This window comes from Caloenas nicobarica, chromosome 11 (assembly GCF_036013445.1).
Source record: "Caloenas nicobarica isolate bCalNic1 chromosome 11, bCalNic1.hap1, whole genome shotgun sequence".
Lineage (NCBI taxonomy): Eukaryota > Metazoa > Chordata > Aves > Columbiformes > Columbidae > Caloenas > Caloenas nicobarica.
This window is the reverse complement of record NC_088255.1, coordinates 22,998,041-23,015,338: the sequence shown is the minus strand read 5'-3', so window position 1 is coordinate 23,015,338 and position 17,298 is coordinate 22,998,041. Positions and strand designations below refer to the sequence as shown.

Here is a 17,298-nt window from a genome sequence, read left to right as displayed (position 1 = left end):
GGGGACAGGAGCTGGACTCCAATCCTGTGGGTCCCAGCTCGGGACATCCTGTGGTTCCTGGTTTGGGCTGGTTTTGAGTTCCCTTCATTAAAGCGCACCGGCCCAGTTCGCTGTTCGGGACCCTGGCGCGGGGCGAGAGGCGGCCGGGACACCGGGCACATCCGGGACACCGGGGACACCGGGCACATCCGGGACACCCGGCACATCCGGGACACCGGGGACACCCGGCACATCCGGGACACCGGGGACATCGGGCACATCCGGGACACCGGGCACATCCGGGACACCCGGCACATCCGGGACACCCGGCACGCGGCGGACGCAGCGCCCGGCAGAGCCCCCGGGAACACCGCGCGGGCAGGGGGCGGGGCGGTGTCTGAGCGCCCCCCTGCGGTGACTGCGGGCGCTGCGGCCGGGGCGGCGCTTCATTCCCGCCGTTCCGCCGTTCCGCCGTCCCCGGCGCGGCGCGGTGGCCGCCATGCCGATGAAGGGCCGGTTCCCCGTCCGGCGGACGCTGCAGTACCTCAGCCAGGGCGACGTCATCTTCAAGAGCTCGGTGAAGGCGATGACCGTGAACTACAACACGGCGGGGGAGCGCAGCGAGGGCGCGAGGTGAGCGGCGGCGGGAGCGCGGCGGGCCGCGAGCTCCTCGGACACACCCGCTGGTTTTTCTTTTCCTTTCCAGAAAGTTTGTGTTTTTCAACATCCCCCAGATCCAGTACAAGAACCCCTGGGTGCAGATCATGCTGTTCAGGAACATGACCCCCTCGCCCTTCCTGCGCTTCTACCTGGGTAGGTGCCGCCGGCAGCGCGGCCGGGCCTGTCCGGTCCCTCCGGGCCTGTCCGGTTCTCCCGGGCCTGTCCGGTTTTCCCGGGCCTGTCCGGTCCCTCCGGGCCTGTCCGGTTCTCCCGGGCCTGTCCGGTTCTCCCGGGCCTGTCCGGTCCCTCCCGGCCTGTCCGGTCCCTCCGGGCCTGTCCCGTCCCTCCCGGCCTGTCCGGTTCTCCCGGGCCTGTCCGGTCCCTCCCGGCCTGTCCGGTCCCTCCGGGCCTGTCCCGTCCCTCCCGGCCTGTCCGGTCCCTCCGGGCCTGTCCGGTTCTCCCGGGCCTGTCCGGTCCCTCCGGGCCTGTCCCGTCCCTCCCGGCCTGTCCGGTCCCTCCCGGCCTGTCCGGTTCTCCCGGGCCTGTCCGGTGCCCCCGGGCCTGTCCGGTCCCTCCCAGGCCCCCCGCGCTGCCTCATCCGCGGGAGGGATCAGAGCAGCGACGGTTTTCACGCGTTTCTGTCACTGTAACGTGCCCCCTCTCCCCAGCACTTAGAAAACTGTGTAGTGTCAGCAGAGATCCCGCTCACCTCCCCGCGCTGGCCCCGATGACGCGTTTGTGGTTCCCATTGAGATGCAGCTTCTGTGCTACACTTCACATGCAGCCTGGATGTTTAAAACGCTTTTGGCACCACTCTGCAGCAGCATGTGGTAGAGCAGGGAGACTGACTGATGAACTATACAAATCTCTCTTGGCAGACAGCGGAGAGCAAGTTTTGGTTGACGTGGAAGATAAAACCAACAAAGAGATAACTGAGCACATTAAAAAAATCTTGGGCAAAAGCAAGTAAGTAGCAGTTAATAAGCTAATGTACACCCAGCATGCAGCACAGCACAATTCCTGCAAACTTTTGTCAGCTAGAGAGAAAGAAATGCTGCTTTGGCCATGACCTCAGTAAAAGTCACAAGCCAGGAATTGTAAATCTGTAAACTGGCTCCGGGGAGAGGAAACGTTGCCTTTCGTGCTTCTGATTGTAACAAACACATCTCTCTCCTAGAGAAACGCTTGAAAGAGAGGAAAGAGAAAGGAAAAAACTGTCACATCCAGGAACTTTTGGGCCCAAGAAGTACCATCTGCGGGAATGCATGTGTGAGATTGAAGGGCAAGTTCCCTGCCCGGCTTTTGTGCCACTGCCCAAAGAGATGAGAGGAAAATACAAAACTTCTGCGAAAAACGAAGCATGAGGCTGACAGCCCCAGTCTGCAGTTGTTTCTCCTCAGGGCTGCACAATCCAGGTGCTTCAGTGAGATGTGAGCAACAGCTCCTGGAAACAGGAACAAAGACGTTCCTATAATACAGACAACCTTGTCTCCTGAGTCTTCTTACAGCTACAACTAGAATAAATAAAGTGAAAAATAAATAAAAATTTAAATCCAGCTTTTTGGTGCCAGTTTTCCAAAGCATTACAGTCACCACTGCAGAACAAGGAAAAGGGAATGACTAGAGCCTCATTTCCTACTCATGCCTGCATGTACAAGGTTACAGCAAAACTGAGATCATGTTCGCTTTCAGACTAAAAAGTTAATTTATCTTAGAAGCGGCACAGAATTCTACAATTTACAGAGTGCTGCAAAGTGTTCCTGCAGTTTTCCATCTTGCAGCCAAATGATAACGTTAACTCCAGGCTTAAACTACGTGCTGAATTTTCTTAATTTAGTTACCACTCAGAAACAGAAGTCTCTCTTGCAAGAAGATACAACTTTTGCAGTTGATACTGCAGCTCTGAGAAGTACCAATCAAGAATATCAGCAGTAAGGGAGAACACAAGGTAGTATTTGAAAGATACGTTTTACAATTTTCATAGTCCTTCAAAAAAAATAGCTACTCAAGACAATTTTCTGAAGTCCTCCTTAAAAAAAAAAAAAAAGCCTTACAAAGAACTGTGTCTGGATTTGTAAACTTCCAGGAAATTCTGACCAGCAAGTCCATTCCACTTCAGATCCCTGTGCTGCTCTGGAACTCCTGACCTCAAACACTCCTGTTCCCTGCACAGGGCCAAAACCCCTAAATCATCACAGTTCTGCCTCACCAGACAACTACACTGTGCCTCTAATAGCATGTAAACATGTGATAGATGGTGCTGGATTGCACACACCTTTGAGTCAGGCTGATACATGCAACTGACAACTCTTTCAGCTTTTCTGAGCTAACGGTCAAGTCCAACATTCCACTCAAGCGTCCTGCAAAAACTGTCAAGGACAAACAGCACAAAATAAACATGTAGTTTTATTTCATCTCTGTTTACAAAGTTTCCATACCAAGTAGTGCATGCGATTTTACTAAAAGTCAGTGTGAGTTCTTGACCCTTATGGCTCAGAAGTCTCCGCTCTCTTGTGCCGTGTGAGCCCCACGGCGGCCCCAACACCAGCGGAACGTCTGGAGGTGACGTGAGCATCGGGTGTCTGGTCTGTCACAGGTAACACTGACGGATCATGAGGTATGCTAGCCTGTCATCTGCTTGGAAAAAGACATTACTACATGTACAATAAGGATACTTTAATTATTAGTGTATTAGACTGAAAACACAAACGAGGCAGGATAGTTGCAACAAGGAAAAACACTTTAAATGTGAAAGCTGAAGCCACTGAAATGTTTTGTTTGTTTGTTTCTCATGTTGATACCAAGAATGCCTGTGGGTTACAGTGCAGGGAGCAATCCTCTTGACTAGCAAATAACTCTTAAATAACTTTTGTTAAAACAAACAATATTCCAGGGGTTATGTTTAGCTATCCCTTTTTTTTTTGCTGCCTTCGTAAACCTGGTGTCACAGTGCACATTTGGTTAGTTTACAACCTTTCAGAATCCTCAGTTCATTTCACTTGGTGCAAAATAACACTCAGGGACTTTATCAACTCCAATAAAACATCTCAGTATAAAAACTTCATGGCTTTAAGACGCCCTGTTCTGCACACACCCTGTTCTGCACACCTTTCAGCTTCAGTAAAGAACACCAGCCGTCCTTCACCACCTACTCCCGAGTTCTTTTGACCAGTTACTAGTGCTATTAAGTGAGAATATGGGCAGTTTTGGTTTTTAAACAACAGTTCTGGAAGTCCCTACCTCGACTTTTATTTACAGCAGAATAAAACTAGAGTTCCTGCTCTATAGGTAGGGTAATTATTTATGTCTCTAAAATATTATGCAATACTTGGGTTATAACTATGCTAATATAGAGACAATTAAAAGCCATCCCATTCCATAAATGTTTACCCTTCTGAATAAGCCCACTACTATTAGTGCTATACAGTGTGATCTGCCTGATTTCCATCTATTCCAGCTTTAAATAAATACACCTGTTAGACTAACTCCTCCCTGCCCTTGCAAACCTGGTGCCGGACTCTGCCATCCACAGGTCAGACCCTGCAGCTCAGGCTCCGTCTCACCCAGACCCAGCCCAACCCGCACAGCCCGCATTGCTGACACCCACTGCCAAGCGCTCCTGTGTCACCGGCTGTCACCTCGTCACCTCTGGACTGCAGCATCTGGAGCTGCTTATTCCAGACGGACAGGCCCAATCCTCACAACAACTTCGGGGGGAATTGGGTAGCAAAGAGAATTGCTGTTTGGCACCACAGACTTGTCTCCCGGCTTTCACAGAACTCCAGTTCAGTGGCACTTCAGCTCTCCATTGTAAACAAGATTTTTGTTCCTTGAATGCTACAAACAAAAGGGTTCCAGTCTCACAAATACAACAACCATGATCATTCTGTCACCCAGAAGACGTGAAGGAATGTGTAGATTCCATAAGATTATTGGGAACTGGAGGGTCACCCTTTCTGTTTAGTCAGAAATGGTGCCAGCCTGCTGCTCTGTGCCCTGGAAACGAGCAGATCTGTTCCCACACGAGCAAGTCTCTGCAGCCAGCGTGGCACAGTCTCTTGCACTGTAGTTTGCACTCAAAGTGGGAAACAAAGCCATGGAAAGACAGCCCCCAAATTTTACCTGGGGATTTTTATAAACACATTTAAAAGTTATTCATATTAAGATAAGTTATAAAGTTCTCCATCTTAAAATCCCTTTTATGTATTGTCATTGCACAAAATTGATCTGCAAGCCTGTACGTTCTGCACCTCACAGGAGCCTTTACCAGCACTTCCATCAACACCACCAGGCAGTTACGCTGGCCCGGAACACCGCGCTGGGTCAGTACAGAGATGAGCAATTTTTAGAAAAGTTCTTGTCTCTCTTTAGTCACAGCCCCACCCAAAAGGCCAATACAACAGGAAGGGGGAAAGATGACAAACCAACATTGAAACCATTTCCAAATTGTAGTTCCCTATTAATGCTTCACCACTTTGACCAAAACAAACAACAATAAGACCAGCTAGCATTAAAAGAGTGTTGTAACAAGTTGTTTAAAAATTTCTTAGTCTAAGCATTGGAGGCCAGCAGCACACCTCTGGAATTCTTCCTTCTAGACTGAGCAGTAGTGGCAATGCCTAGTTGAAAGTGCATAAAAACCAATTTTCCCAATTCCCCCTTGTGACCTGTACTCCTGTTTGTATCTGCTCTACCTTCTCATACTTAACAGCAGACCTAACGTAATTATTACCCAGCCCTATTGCCGCTTCAGCAGTTGGATTTCTCCTTCTGCTTCGCTAATGTGCGCTTCAATTCCTTCAAGTTTTCTGTCAGTACCTCCACCTCATCCATTCGTCCACTATGTTTGGCATCAAATATATAAGCTTTGATATTATCTATCTGTTGGAGAAGCAGCTCTTCTTCTATAGCCTCCTCTCCAGAGATCTCACTGCCATCCTCCACCTCAAAGGGGTTGGTAGAGGATCCCTCTTCAAACGGATTCCTGGAATTCCAGCTGCCCCCAGGCTTTTGAGATGGATTTTCATCCTCTTCAAAAGGGTTTGTAGTACTGCCAGGTTCTCCATTAGTTTGTTCATCCTCCTCCTCAATTTCAAATGGGTTATATTCTTTTTTATCACTTTGCAAAGCTGTGTTAGAGAAAGAAACCATTGGAGAAGTGTCTTTGGCAAATGGGTTAGTAGAATCTTCCTCTGACTGAGGGGTATCTGCTTCATCTTCAAAGGGGTTCAGACAGGCTGGCTGCTCTCGGTCCTTGTCACCCTGTGGGACGTCCTGGGGTCTGAGGGTGAAGACCAAGGGCTCTTCAGCTGGCAGCTGCTCAGCACCAGGAGTTTCAAAACTTGGGTCCCTTTTGATCTGAGTAATATCCAAATCCAACACATGGGCTGTCAAGTTCCGATTCTCTTGTGTCACTTCATGCTGCTGCTGCCTGACTTCTCTGAAGTCCAAGGAACGTGTCCTTGAATGCTGAGACAGGAATTTGTGGTGTTCTCTTTCCCACTCTTTCTCACAAAGGACCTGAAGTTCCTCCCTCTGCATCTCTTCCTCTTCTGCCTGTTTTTTAGAAAGCTCAATAGCTTTCAGAGTTTGTTGTTGATCATATTCATCCTGAAGCTGCCTCAGGTTCTCTTGCAACATACGAACCTCATCTATCCTATTAGCTGCCTTTGCTTGCTTAATGAAGGATGTGATATTGTCGATCTGCTGCAGAAGTGGGTCTGCTATCTCCCTCTCTCTCGATACACTGGATGTAGGTAACCAGCCTTCACACTTCCTGACTGTTCCTTTTTTCAGCTGAGTTGCATCACCATTAACTGCAGCTGCAGATCTTGAGATCAAGTCTTGCTGCTTTTCCTCTTGTTTCCCATGTGCGTCGAGAGCCATCTAAACCAAAAAACATGTAGTAGGAGAACACCATGAGCTTGAAACATTCCGTTCTAAATACCCATAGGGACAAGAATTTACCTGATCTTGGACATTGCTGGCTGCCACCCAAAAGGGACCGGGGCATTTTTATTATTTTGCAGAAAATGCTTGTCTTCATAATATCACCTAACTGCTTCCCTTCAGCTTGGTTGTGACCAAATTCACCAAAATCCCATGACATCTGCCTTTACAAACCTGATGGCAAGTAGGAGCAGTGGCAGCACTTTACAAAGAGGAAAAAATGCCTAATGCACCTGTGCAGAGGCTAGATAGATTTGGGCAGTAACCTTATGTGTGACCACAGCAGGCATCTGTAATAGAACATCAGCGTTAACCGTCACTGATAACCATCAGGTTTTGGAGTGCAACAATTCTCATTTCTTAATTTCTACCTCAAGATATAGCTGGTTTACCTTACAATTAGTGATGTCCTCCCACCTAACAGAAAAAAACCTCTCTGAAGAGGCATCCTTGTTCTAATGTGCCCTTTTTCACCACTGAAAGAAATCTCCAAATTGTACTTGTGCAAATGAACTCCAGAATTCAATTTGAGAATCCCTGTAAACCAATATGCTCAGTTCAGAGCTCACTCTGCAGGTGCTGCAGCAGGAACAGCACGTGCAGCTCAGTCCCTGCTGGTTTCTAGCAGTGCCCAGCTGCTCAGTACACACCTACTCGTGTTCCCCATGGAATACAGTGTTACACGAACCCCTGAAAAAGGGTATGGAGTGATTTGCATTAAGAAATCAAAACCCGAAATCCAGTGTTAAAGGCGACTATTCATACACCCACAGCTACCAGGCTCAAGCCCCTGAGGAGACCTCAACACCAGGTGGAACAACAGATCTTCACCTGTCTTACCATCTGCAGTCTTCTCTTCTTCAGTTCTTCGTACTGATCTTTGGTTGGCAGGGACATTAGGCCAAGCAGCTTTTCCTGGCAAAAATGGAAATATATACAGCATTGCTTGCAGGCGTTCAGCCAATGCTGAATTACTTGCAAAGAGAAATACCACCCCCAGCACCCCCGAACAATAAAAGGTGCTCCTGCTCTGCAGTCGCTGCTGCACGGCTGAGCACGGCTTCACCATGACTGCACCGCTGGTTTGGTTCAGGCCTCGGTGAGACATGGCTCAGGTTCACACGTTCGCCCTGAACTCGGGGCTGCTCTGCCTGCACTGTCTGTATCCCAGCCGGCTCATCTCAGGCTACCGTAAGTCATTAGGGGAGCTACAGAAAATGCATGGAACTACATTTCCTGTCAGAACAGTTACAAACCACAGGGATGCCTGGCAGAGAACACTATATAAAATTAACATTCAGGTCATAACATATGCTCCATTTACCTGAACAAAAAGCGTAGCTGAATATCGTATCATTCTCTGAAGCTGTAGTGTTTTAGGATGAGGTTGGGGATCTTCATGCAAGCCTAGACCCAAAATCTTCTTACTGAATCAAAGCAAACATACAGCCCCATCAGTTCAAAAACAAGGACCAGTGAAAATGCAACAGAAAGGGAGACAAGACAATCCTGGAGGAAAACTTTCTGATATTCTTTTAGGTAAGCCATTTTGGATCTTACAAGTTATAACTCTTTCCACTCCCACCCTAAACAAACAACCAACCCAACACACAAAAAAAACCCCACACCAAAACCAAACCAAAACTGCGCCACTATTTATTTCCTCTGTGCTTAGTTATTTTCACTGCAGAGGAATGCATGATTTTTAAGGTTGGAAAAGAAAGTAGAAGTTGCTGGTGCATGGGAACAGCATCTACCTTTTCACGTGCTCTTTACAGCTGACAAATTGTTTATCTATATGAATAAGCAGGTACATGCTACACATAGACACCAACAGTCAAGAAAAACTCCAGGGAAGTCACGAGAGGGAGATGCACACATGCTGGGGGCAGGGGAGAGAGATCTTTTACCTTAAGGCATCGATAAATTCGTATACTTTTTGAATCTCCACCCTCAAGTCATTAGCATGTTCAAGATTGTAGGTTGTCTCCCCAGCACTAAGAAATAAATACAACTTATTGTAAGTCATGCATCCAACTAACAATACATACAACAGTTATTCCAGGGTGACCAAGACTCACTGCTAGTCAGAAATCTTTAATTTCATCAGTAAGAAGTCTGTTGTTTCTGACATCTGCTTCCGTTACCCAGACACATATTTTTACTTTTCTCCAGTTATCAAGCCACGTAACACCAGCTCTCATGAAGTCAGGACAAAAAGCAGTAACAGTTTAGCATGTTTTTCACGTTCTATACTTTTCTGCCCTTTAGGAGGTGTGTTTTTACAATAACAGTTTTGTTATGATGAATGACAGCCTAATTTTTCCACAACTATCAGATCTACAGAACAGGTACAGAAATATTTGTTAACTTCCCAAACAGACATGCTTCGCAGGCTAAGACCAACATATGTATTTCCCTGCTCTGCAAGCCAGAGGTGTAACCTGACAATCTCTTGCAGGTCTGGGTGGAAAGATTTCAGTGGGTAACTGTGAGAACTGATGCGCAGAAGCGCGACCTGTGAGTGCTGCTGATCGCCAGGCAGCCAGCGGGACACGGTGCAGCTGCCCGGAGGTGACTCCCTCTCACAGAACAGGGCAGACACATCCCAACCACCCTCTGCTGCTGGCACCACCTGGAGCTGCACCTCCAGATCAGGCCAGCACTATCCTGCTCCAACTGCTTCAAAAAGGCTCATTTACACAACAAAATTGTAGCCTTGTACTTCCTTTTCAGAAAGATGACATGCCCAAGTGTAGCAGTGGGGCCTCCCTGGGAAGTGGCTCTAAAAAAGAATAAATCAGACTTCTCTGTATGAAATGTTACTGCTAAAAATTAATTCAGTACTATTTTGTTGGAAGAACATCCAAAAGACAACAGATAATCTAACACTGCTTTTTCTTATAATTTACACACTCTTGCAGCCTTAGCACACCACTTCCTTACTCCTTCCCCCACTTTTGGGGAGGAAAAAAAACCACATATTCATAAACAAAATCAGCAACTGTGGCTTACTTTAGTGACTCTGCCATCCTTATGTATTCTGGTGCCTTCTGGTCAACTTTCTCCATGCAGAGTCGAAGTTTCTTGATTAAAACAAAACGTATTAAAAAAGGAATTTGTATTAAAACACTAATGCAAGAACATGCTGCCATAAGCCCTTCATGTTGCCCGTGCACCAAGTTTCCTGTGATGAAAGCTGTTCAACGGTCCAGCATGAGCAGCCCCCAGTTATCCTCAGAACACAGGTGGCACAGTCAGGAACAGAAAGACCTCCTGTACCCCTGCAAGGTGGATTGAAATTCAGAAGCTGTTTTAATGGACGGCTTCGGCAACTTCTATCCTTAGATCTCTTCCCAAAGAGCACCAACAGGAACTCCCATTAGTACTGACCAGGGGCATGCAGACGCTACTGAAAAGAACCCAATGACTGTCAGTGCCTGCTTTCACAGTGGATTTGAAAGCAATGTTCCAGCCATACGCCGTTCATTGCGATGGCTGAAAAAAGCATTTGCCAGCAGTGTGAGGACAAACAGTGCTGACAACATCGAGTCCTGTATTTCCAGTGCAGCCCATCAGCAAAGTGCATAGCACAGCACTGGTGTAAACGAGCTGTTCTGAGGAACCCCAGCTGCCATAGTTCACAATTGTAAGCGAGAGGTATCTCAGAACGGTTCGTTCCAAATGATAAGAATGATGACGTATTGTAAAATGATGGCTACATCATTTCAGATATATCTTTGTTATGTGGCCTAAACACCCAATAGTCTGTTCTAACACAAGTGAGTATTAAGTCATAAAGAGGTTGGACATGCAATAAGCCAGAAGTCAAGTAGCGACAACCACAGATACACACACTAGGGATGAAAGAGCAGAGTTTGATTTACCTCGTAGAGTTTCACAATCTCTGGAGTGTATTCTTTCTCATCGATCTGTTGTTCTCTTTTCAACAGGGTATCTTTGCAGTGCCGACAACAACGGATTCGGTCATCGTCCTTCTCGTCCAGAACGGAGCTCACGCTGCTGATGCTGCTGATGCTGCCGCGGCGGGAGCCGTGGACACTGTTGGGTGAGGAGTTGGGGCTGGCGTGGGAGCCCAAGGCCTCTTTGCTGGCACTGGTGAGTTTGCCTAAAAATTATACACAAGTAATTTTACAGTGACCGAGGAAGCCAATAGATTTTACCAACACAAACACATTGTGCTTTAACAGAAACTTTACATTCAGGTAACATTGGAAAAGTAAGTTGAAACAGTCTGCTGAAAGACATGCAAGGAACCCATGACAACCAAGACTGCAAGTCAGAATTTGGGTCTTCACTGTAAATGCTGCTCCATTTTAAAAGCAATGAGGCAGGAGACTGCTGAGTTCCACCTACTTCGTTTATGCCTAGAAGCATTCTCACGTTGGAGCTTCCATGCTCCAAAAAGCACAGTCATTTATTTCCACAGAAAATAGAGTCCACTCTCCAATGCACTAGATGAGGAAATTCAAGTTCAAAGGGCTTCTTAGAGTCTTGTGGATGAATTTCCTTAATGTCAATGTCTGGACAACCATGGGCAAGACTGGAAATATCCACAATGGTTTCAAGTGTCAAGAACCTTGTCAGCATGAAGCTGAATGGCACATTAAGGACCAAGTTTTCCGCACAGGCGGAATATTAGCAGCAGCGTTTTTTCTGACGGCAAAAAGCTAGGATGACGTTAGCTAAGAGAATTAACAGCACACACTGTACTCACTCGCCAAAGGCAGGCTGACAAGTTCCATGCACTTCTTGCACATGATAGACCCACAGAGGCGGCAGTGGTGACGCCGGTTTCGAATACTGAACTTACTGCCACAGTCTGGGCAGAACGGAACATCCTGATCGCTGACCCAAGGCACAACAGACTTTTCTATAGCTGTGAGCAGGCAAGAGGGGAGGGAACACACAGAGCACAAGATATTCAATTAATTCCTCACCTCATTAAACTATAGGAGCAAATAGTCTGATGTAAGCTCATACCAACCTCTTATTTTAGCTGACTCAGTGTTTGCTCTGTCAAACGATGTAAGCTAGAAGATAAACAATACATTCAAGAAAATTGTATTTTTCAAGGAAAACACCCAACACAACCCAGCCCAACAAGAAAGAGAAACTTGGCATTTTAAAAAAACCAGGAGTCTCAGCCTGTTTTACACTGAATTCCTGCAATCTTCCTATTTATTTCTAATGCCATATTCATACAAGTGGTGCCAAACCTGTACAAATCAGAGCATGTTGGACATAATCCTTACAGCATCAACACTGCTCTGAGCCAAAATATAAGTATATCATTGCTAGACTTTGAAGAATGAGAAGCTGGAAGAATTGTAACAAAAACGTTAGGGAGAAATTTAGTAAAGCTGGAGAAAATACACAGGAAAGCAGATTGTTCTTGAAGCATGTGGAAGTAGCATCTTCAGTTTGAAAACAGTGCGTGGAAACAGAAATCACATCCACAGAACGGGGTCAGAACAAGCACAGCATTCAAGGATAAAAGAGGAAAACAGTGATGTGTGAAGGGACTCATAGTTTACTGTCCTTTATAAGTGTACTGCTAGATAAACAGGCATACTTTATAGTAAAATATTATATTTTTACACCTAGGAAACATTGAGAAGGCTGGAATATTAAAAACCAGCAAATTTACCTTTTCTAACCTGATTATTAACTTGTTGACTTCAACTACATAGTGATCAATCCTGGCTGCTCGGTGTTTCTTGAAATCAGAGAGATGACTTCTCATAGCACCTGGAGACAGAGCAGAGATTCCTTAGTCACCCAGGTGTTCTGTATGGATTTAAATGCATTTAATTAGCTCTTGAAAGACAGCTGTCACTTTTCACCATTTATTTCTCATCTTCAAATTGAAGTTTAAAGAAACATTAGAGTCCTACATTTTCATGGTGCTGCTCTAAATAAAACATGCAGGTTAAAGTCTAATCTCCCGGCTAGCAATAAAGTAGTTTATTTCTACTACAGAAAAAGGCAAGCACTATGTTAAAATATCTGCAATGATTTTTTTCCCCCCTCTTCATCCCTCGGTTACATTTGGCAAACTATTACCAACCAGCAGTACTCTCAAAACTGACTGCCTTTAGCACCCTGGCTACGTGCTGAACAAAGGGACAAAGCAGGTCCAGTGATTACTGGAGGTCTATGCAACAGCAACTTCTCTTTTGGATTTCTGATCATCCTTCCACCTTTAAGGCTCTGAATCAAACCCTTGATGACAGTTCAGATTACAGAAAACTGATCACCAAGGATACCAAAGAACAACGTAGCATCTATTTAAGAAACGTACAACTCATACTTGACAATGTTAGCTTCAATTTTAAGTTTTGATCCTTTTCTGAGTAAGATGAGCCAGGTATTAAAAATCAAAATTACAGACAAAATTAAAAAAATAATCTTTCTTCTGACTGGTAGAATACAAAATCAGATGTTGCTTTTTGATGCTACCCAAGTAAGTGTAAGAATCTTCCTTCCTCATGTTAATGAAATAACCAAAAACCCTGCAAAGCTGAATTAATAGGAATGAATGGGCCACTCTGTGTAACTGAATTCAGGCACTGCTTTGGAGATATCACAGTCCCTGCCACAAACCCACAAGGTTCATCTTCCCCACTCTGATCAGAAAATAGTTCTCACTTCTGTAGTGTTCAGAAAGCTGCTGCTAGTTCACTGCCTCAATTTATTCTTAGCTAATATTTGTGATTGCTGCTGAAATAGTTACAAAGTCAAAAGTATAATAATCGACAGAACTCTGACTATGCAGACCTCAAGGACTAAGTCCCCGTCTGTTGGCAGCACAGGGGAACCTTTCCAGGACACACCAGAGACAGCACTGCTTCCTCCCCTGAAAATAGCCCTCCTATTTCAGTAATAGCAACAGGCAATTTCCAGCAGCAGCAATTACAGGCTCAGTCAACTTATCCTTGAAATTCTACAAATGTAGATTTATTTTCAGAGAGGTGGGGGTTTGGGGTTTTCTGTTCGTTTCTTTCTTTGTTAAGGTAAACCTCTTTGTAATGAGAGACAATCTATACCTCATATCCAAGGAAAACGCTGGAAGAGTTTAAATCCATGGACAAGCTTTTTATCAGACATGTAAACTAACAACTACTTTAAGTGTAGCCCAAAAGCCAGAGATTTTATTTAGCTATAGCTTAATTATGAACTAGTGGATGATGTGTTTTGTAAAAAGCCCCAAGCTGGTTGCAGAACACCTGGGCGAAGCTGCACAGAGGTGAACGCAACACCAGCAGGCCTCAACAGCCCAGGCAGAACGCCACGGCAAACAACTGTCCCGCTCTCCAGATTACTTGGGATACTGATTCTATACATTTTTTGCCACTACCTGCATTTTCCCCATCAGCCCACACAATGTAGACAGGCTGCACAAACAAACCATAACCCCACGCTACAGCGCATCAAACACAGCACAGACACAAGCTGGTGCAACCTCAGCAACACTACAGCACTTTCCCAATGACATCAGAAGAAAAGCTCTCTCATCCACAGCACCTTCCAGCTTCCTACCTACTTCCTGGGGCTCCCACATGTACGGATCTACTCCCCCATAGCTGAACGACTCATATCGCTCCTGAGACCCAGAATCCGTTCTGTCATCTCCTTCTCGCCTCAGCAATTTCTTCTTTGCTCTTTTGGCCTTCTGGACTAAATCTGAAACAGATAGAGACAAGTTATCAAACGTGGCCAGTACTCAACCCATATTTGCCACATGAAACCAGTATGGAACATTCCTCATCTTTTAGCACAAGTCTTTTTCTTTGATGTCATATTTGTCCATAACAAGTTCTGTTTAGAAGCAGAATGCAGTTCAGAGAACCATAAAATGCTCTTTGTTATCTGTTATAAAGTAGCACTAATATCCTAATGACAAAACAGTAGTTTTAGACAGTTTACTGTCTAAAACTATGGGACCTGTTTCACAGCATTCTGGGACATCATGCACATACTATGTTATTTCTCTTAATTCCCAATAATTTTTCTTAGGATTCAAGGATGTTCAGCAGTTCCTTTGTCTTGCTGCACAAACCAGAAACTTAGAATTTCAGTGTGTTTGTATATCAAAATAATTTCAAGAGTACTAAACAGCCCACTGCATTATCTCACGTGAATGCTAGTGAGAGGAGAGCAGCCTCCTCGGGCAAAAATCCCCAAAAGACCACAGACTCAAAACTTGGGAATTCATCTGGGTAACAGTATCAGAGTTTCTAGATTAAAAAAACCCAAACCCAAAAGGCCAATAATAAATTCATACATAAAATCAGACATTTGAAGAGCAATGTCTTTTTAAGTGCCTGCTTTCAATAAGTAACTTCTAAAGCACTGGGAATCGTGTAAACATTCTGCCACGGCTGAAGGTAATTCACAGACAGGCAGAACCGCCCCTCACCTGCAGCTCCCCCCAATTCACTTGTTAGCGCTCTGGGGCACCCTGAACGACCCGCGGCCCCGGCCCCCGTCACCCCCTGCAGAGCCGACCCCGGTCCCGGTCCCGGCCCCCCGGTCGCCCCCTGCGGCCCCGGCCCCGGTCCCGGCCCCCCGGTCGCTCCCTGCGGCCCTGGCCCCGGTCACTCACTGCGGAGCTGTCCCCGCACGTCCCGCTCCTCTCGCGAGTGCTCCTCCTCGTAGTGCTGGCGCAGCTGCTGGAAGGCCTGCAGGTCCAGGCGGCACAGCGGGCACAGGAAGCCCTCCCGCGCCTCGCCGGGCTCGCCGAACGCCGCGGGGCAGCCGGAGGCCATGGCGGCCGCGCTCCCCCCGCTCTCAGCAGCGCAGCGCGGGCCGCGGCGGCCTCGCCGGGACGGAGCGCGGGCCCGAGCGGCGCGGCAGCGGCATCGTCCTGCGGCTCCCTGAAAGAAACGGGGGCGGCGGCGTCGGGCGGGCGGCACGGCCTGGCCTTGCCGCGCCCCCCGCCCGCCCTGGCCCCGCCGCGGCGCAGCGGCCGCCCACGCCGAGGCCTCGGTCGGAGCGGGGGCCGCGTCCCGCCGCTCCGCATGCGGCACCCGCCTGGCCGGGCCCGAAGGCCTCGCGCGGGCGGCGGCAGCAGGGCCCGTTCGCCGCTGCTCCGGAAGGAGTCGGGCGGCGACCCGGAAGTGCCGAACGGCGGCCGGGCCCGCTCCGCCGCCCGCTTCCGGCGCTGCCCGGCTCGCGCCCGGCGGCGGGGCTGCTGCGCAGGAGCGGGGCGGCCAGCACGCGCCGGGCCCGTTGCCCCCCACGCGGCCGGGGCGGGGGGCGCGCGGGGCAGGGGCGGAGCTTGGCGCCCGCGCCGACCGCCGGAGGAGCGGCCGCTCGGGCCCCCGCCCCGCCCGGGGTTCCCAGCCCTGAGGCCGGCGGCCGGGCCTCACCGGAGCGCTGGGGCGGGAAGTGCGTGCGTGCGTCCGGCAGCGAGGAGGCCGCGGCCGCCGCACTCCCGCCGCCCGGGGACCCGGCAGCGGCACAGCCTGGCGGAGGGCGGGGCGAGCGCCGAGATATCGATGGGCGGGAAGGGTGGGGACAAGAAGGGCTGGCGGAGCCAGCTCAGGCATGCGCTGCCGAGCGTGGAGCTATCGCTGGGGGGCGGGACGGTGTCGCTGTGCCAGCCGGTCCGGAGCGGCCGGGCCGCGCTGCGGCTGTGTGCGGGGCGGCACCAGACGGCGGCGGGGATCTCCGAGGGACAGGCTCTCTCAGGCACAGGTTCTCTGAGGGACAGGTTCTGTCAGGACAGGCTCTGTCAGGGACAGGTTCTCTGAGGGACAGGCTCTGTCAGGACAGGCTCTGTCACGGACAGGTTCTCTGAGGGACAGGCTCTGTCAGGGGCAGGCTCTGTCAGGGACAGGTTCTCTGAGGGACAGGCTCTGTCAGGGACAGGTTCTCTGAGGGACAGGTTCTGTCAGGGACAGGCTCTCTGAGGGACAGGCTCTCTGAGGGACAGGCTCTGTCAGGGGCAGGCTCTGTCAGGGACAGGTTCTGTCAGGACAGGCTCTGTCAGGGACAGGCTCTCTCAGGCACAGGCTCTATCGTTGGCCGGGCTCTCTCTCTCACACATTTTTTTCGTGTACAGTTTCCTATCAAGAACCGTTACGCTCTGGTTTCCTAAACCATGCAGTCTTGATTCAGTTGTGAACAGAGAAATAGTCAGCTGAGGAAATAACTCCAGTTGCAGTCACCTTCATATTCAGCATGCAGAGCACCAGATTTCTCTTTGATGTGACAAGCTGACAGGAGCTCCCTGTCACTAGATGGCTCAGCAAACCCGCAAGCTCTACGATGGGTGTCCAGCACTCGGCTGCTCTGCCGTTCGTGTTACAGGTTTCTGGGCTGCAGCAGCGGGTCAGTCCTGCCTGTGGGGCTGTGTGGCCCTGGTGGCCCCAGCAGATCGGTCCCCTGTCATTCGCAAGTAGTAAGAATGAAGGATAAGGAAAAGCAAGACTGCACTGAACAGCAAGCTCTTTCCTTAAACCTGCCTTTCTCTACAGCTTCAGTAACTGCTTATTTTCAAGAGGTTTATTGAAATGGTAAATACAATTATTGAAGTCTCATAGCTTGCTGTTGGGACACAAACGATACAGTGAGGACTGCCTGCAGCAAGTTGTGACGAGGATGGAAACATCCTGGGATGTGCACTAGAAATCAAACATTTCACTGAATCTTTAGTTAGTTAATTGTGCTCTTTTGCATGTT

The 17,298-nt window shown here is 48.4% G+C and overlaps 2 protein-coding genes across 3 annotated transcripts; one reads left to right on the top strand and one right to left on the bottom strand.

The window, feature by feature from the left end:
* The first annotated feature begins 288 nt into the window (after window positions 1-288).
* On the top strand, window positions 289-2,195 carry MRPS25 (mitochondrial ribosomal protein S25). The gene is made up of 4 exons (XM_065642495.1): window positions 289-612; window positions 686-792; window positions 1,518-1,605; window positions 1,817-2,195. The coding sequence occupies exons 1-4, from the start codon at window positions 479-481 to the stop codon at window positions 2,001-2,003; spliced, it is 516 nt and encodes a 171-aa protein (XP_065498567.1). The 5' UTR covers window positions 289-478; the 3' UTR covers window positions 2,004-2,195.
* Window positions 2,196-3,026: 831 nt separating this feature from the next.
* RBSN (rabenosyn, RAB effector) lies at window positions 3,027-15,423 on the bottom strand. Of its 2 annotated transcripts, none has more exons than XM_065642493.1 (11): window positions 15,218-15,423; window positions 14,152-14,295; window positions 12,260-12,360; window positions 11,597-11,642; window positions 11,327-11,488; window positions 10,476-10,717; window positions 9,604-9,674; window positions 8,499-8,585; window positions 7,913-8,015; window positions 7,420-7,503; window positions 3,027-6,525 (listed from the first exon to the last, which is right to left on the bottom strand). In XM_065642493.1, the coding sequence occupies exons 1-11, from the start codon at window positions 15,378-15,380 to the stop codon at window positions 5,389-5,391; spliced, it is 2,340 nt and encodes a 779-aa protein (XP_065498565.1). In that variant the 5' UTR covers window positions 15,381-15,423; the 3' UTR covers window positions 3,027-5,388. The 2 variants fall into 2 exon arrangements, with proteins under 2 accessions (XP_065498565.1, XP_065498566.1); XM_065642494.1 differs by having other exon boundaries at window positions 7,429-7,503.
* Between the last annotated feature and the right edge of the window lie 1,875 nt (window positions 15,424-17,298).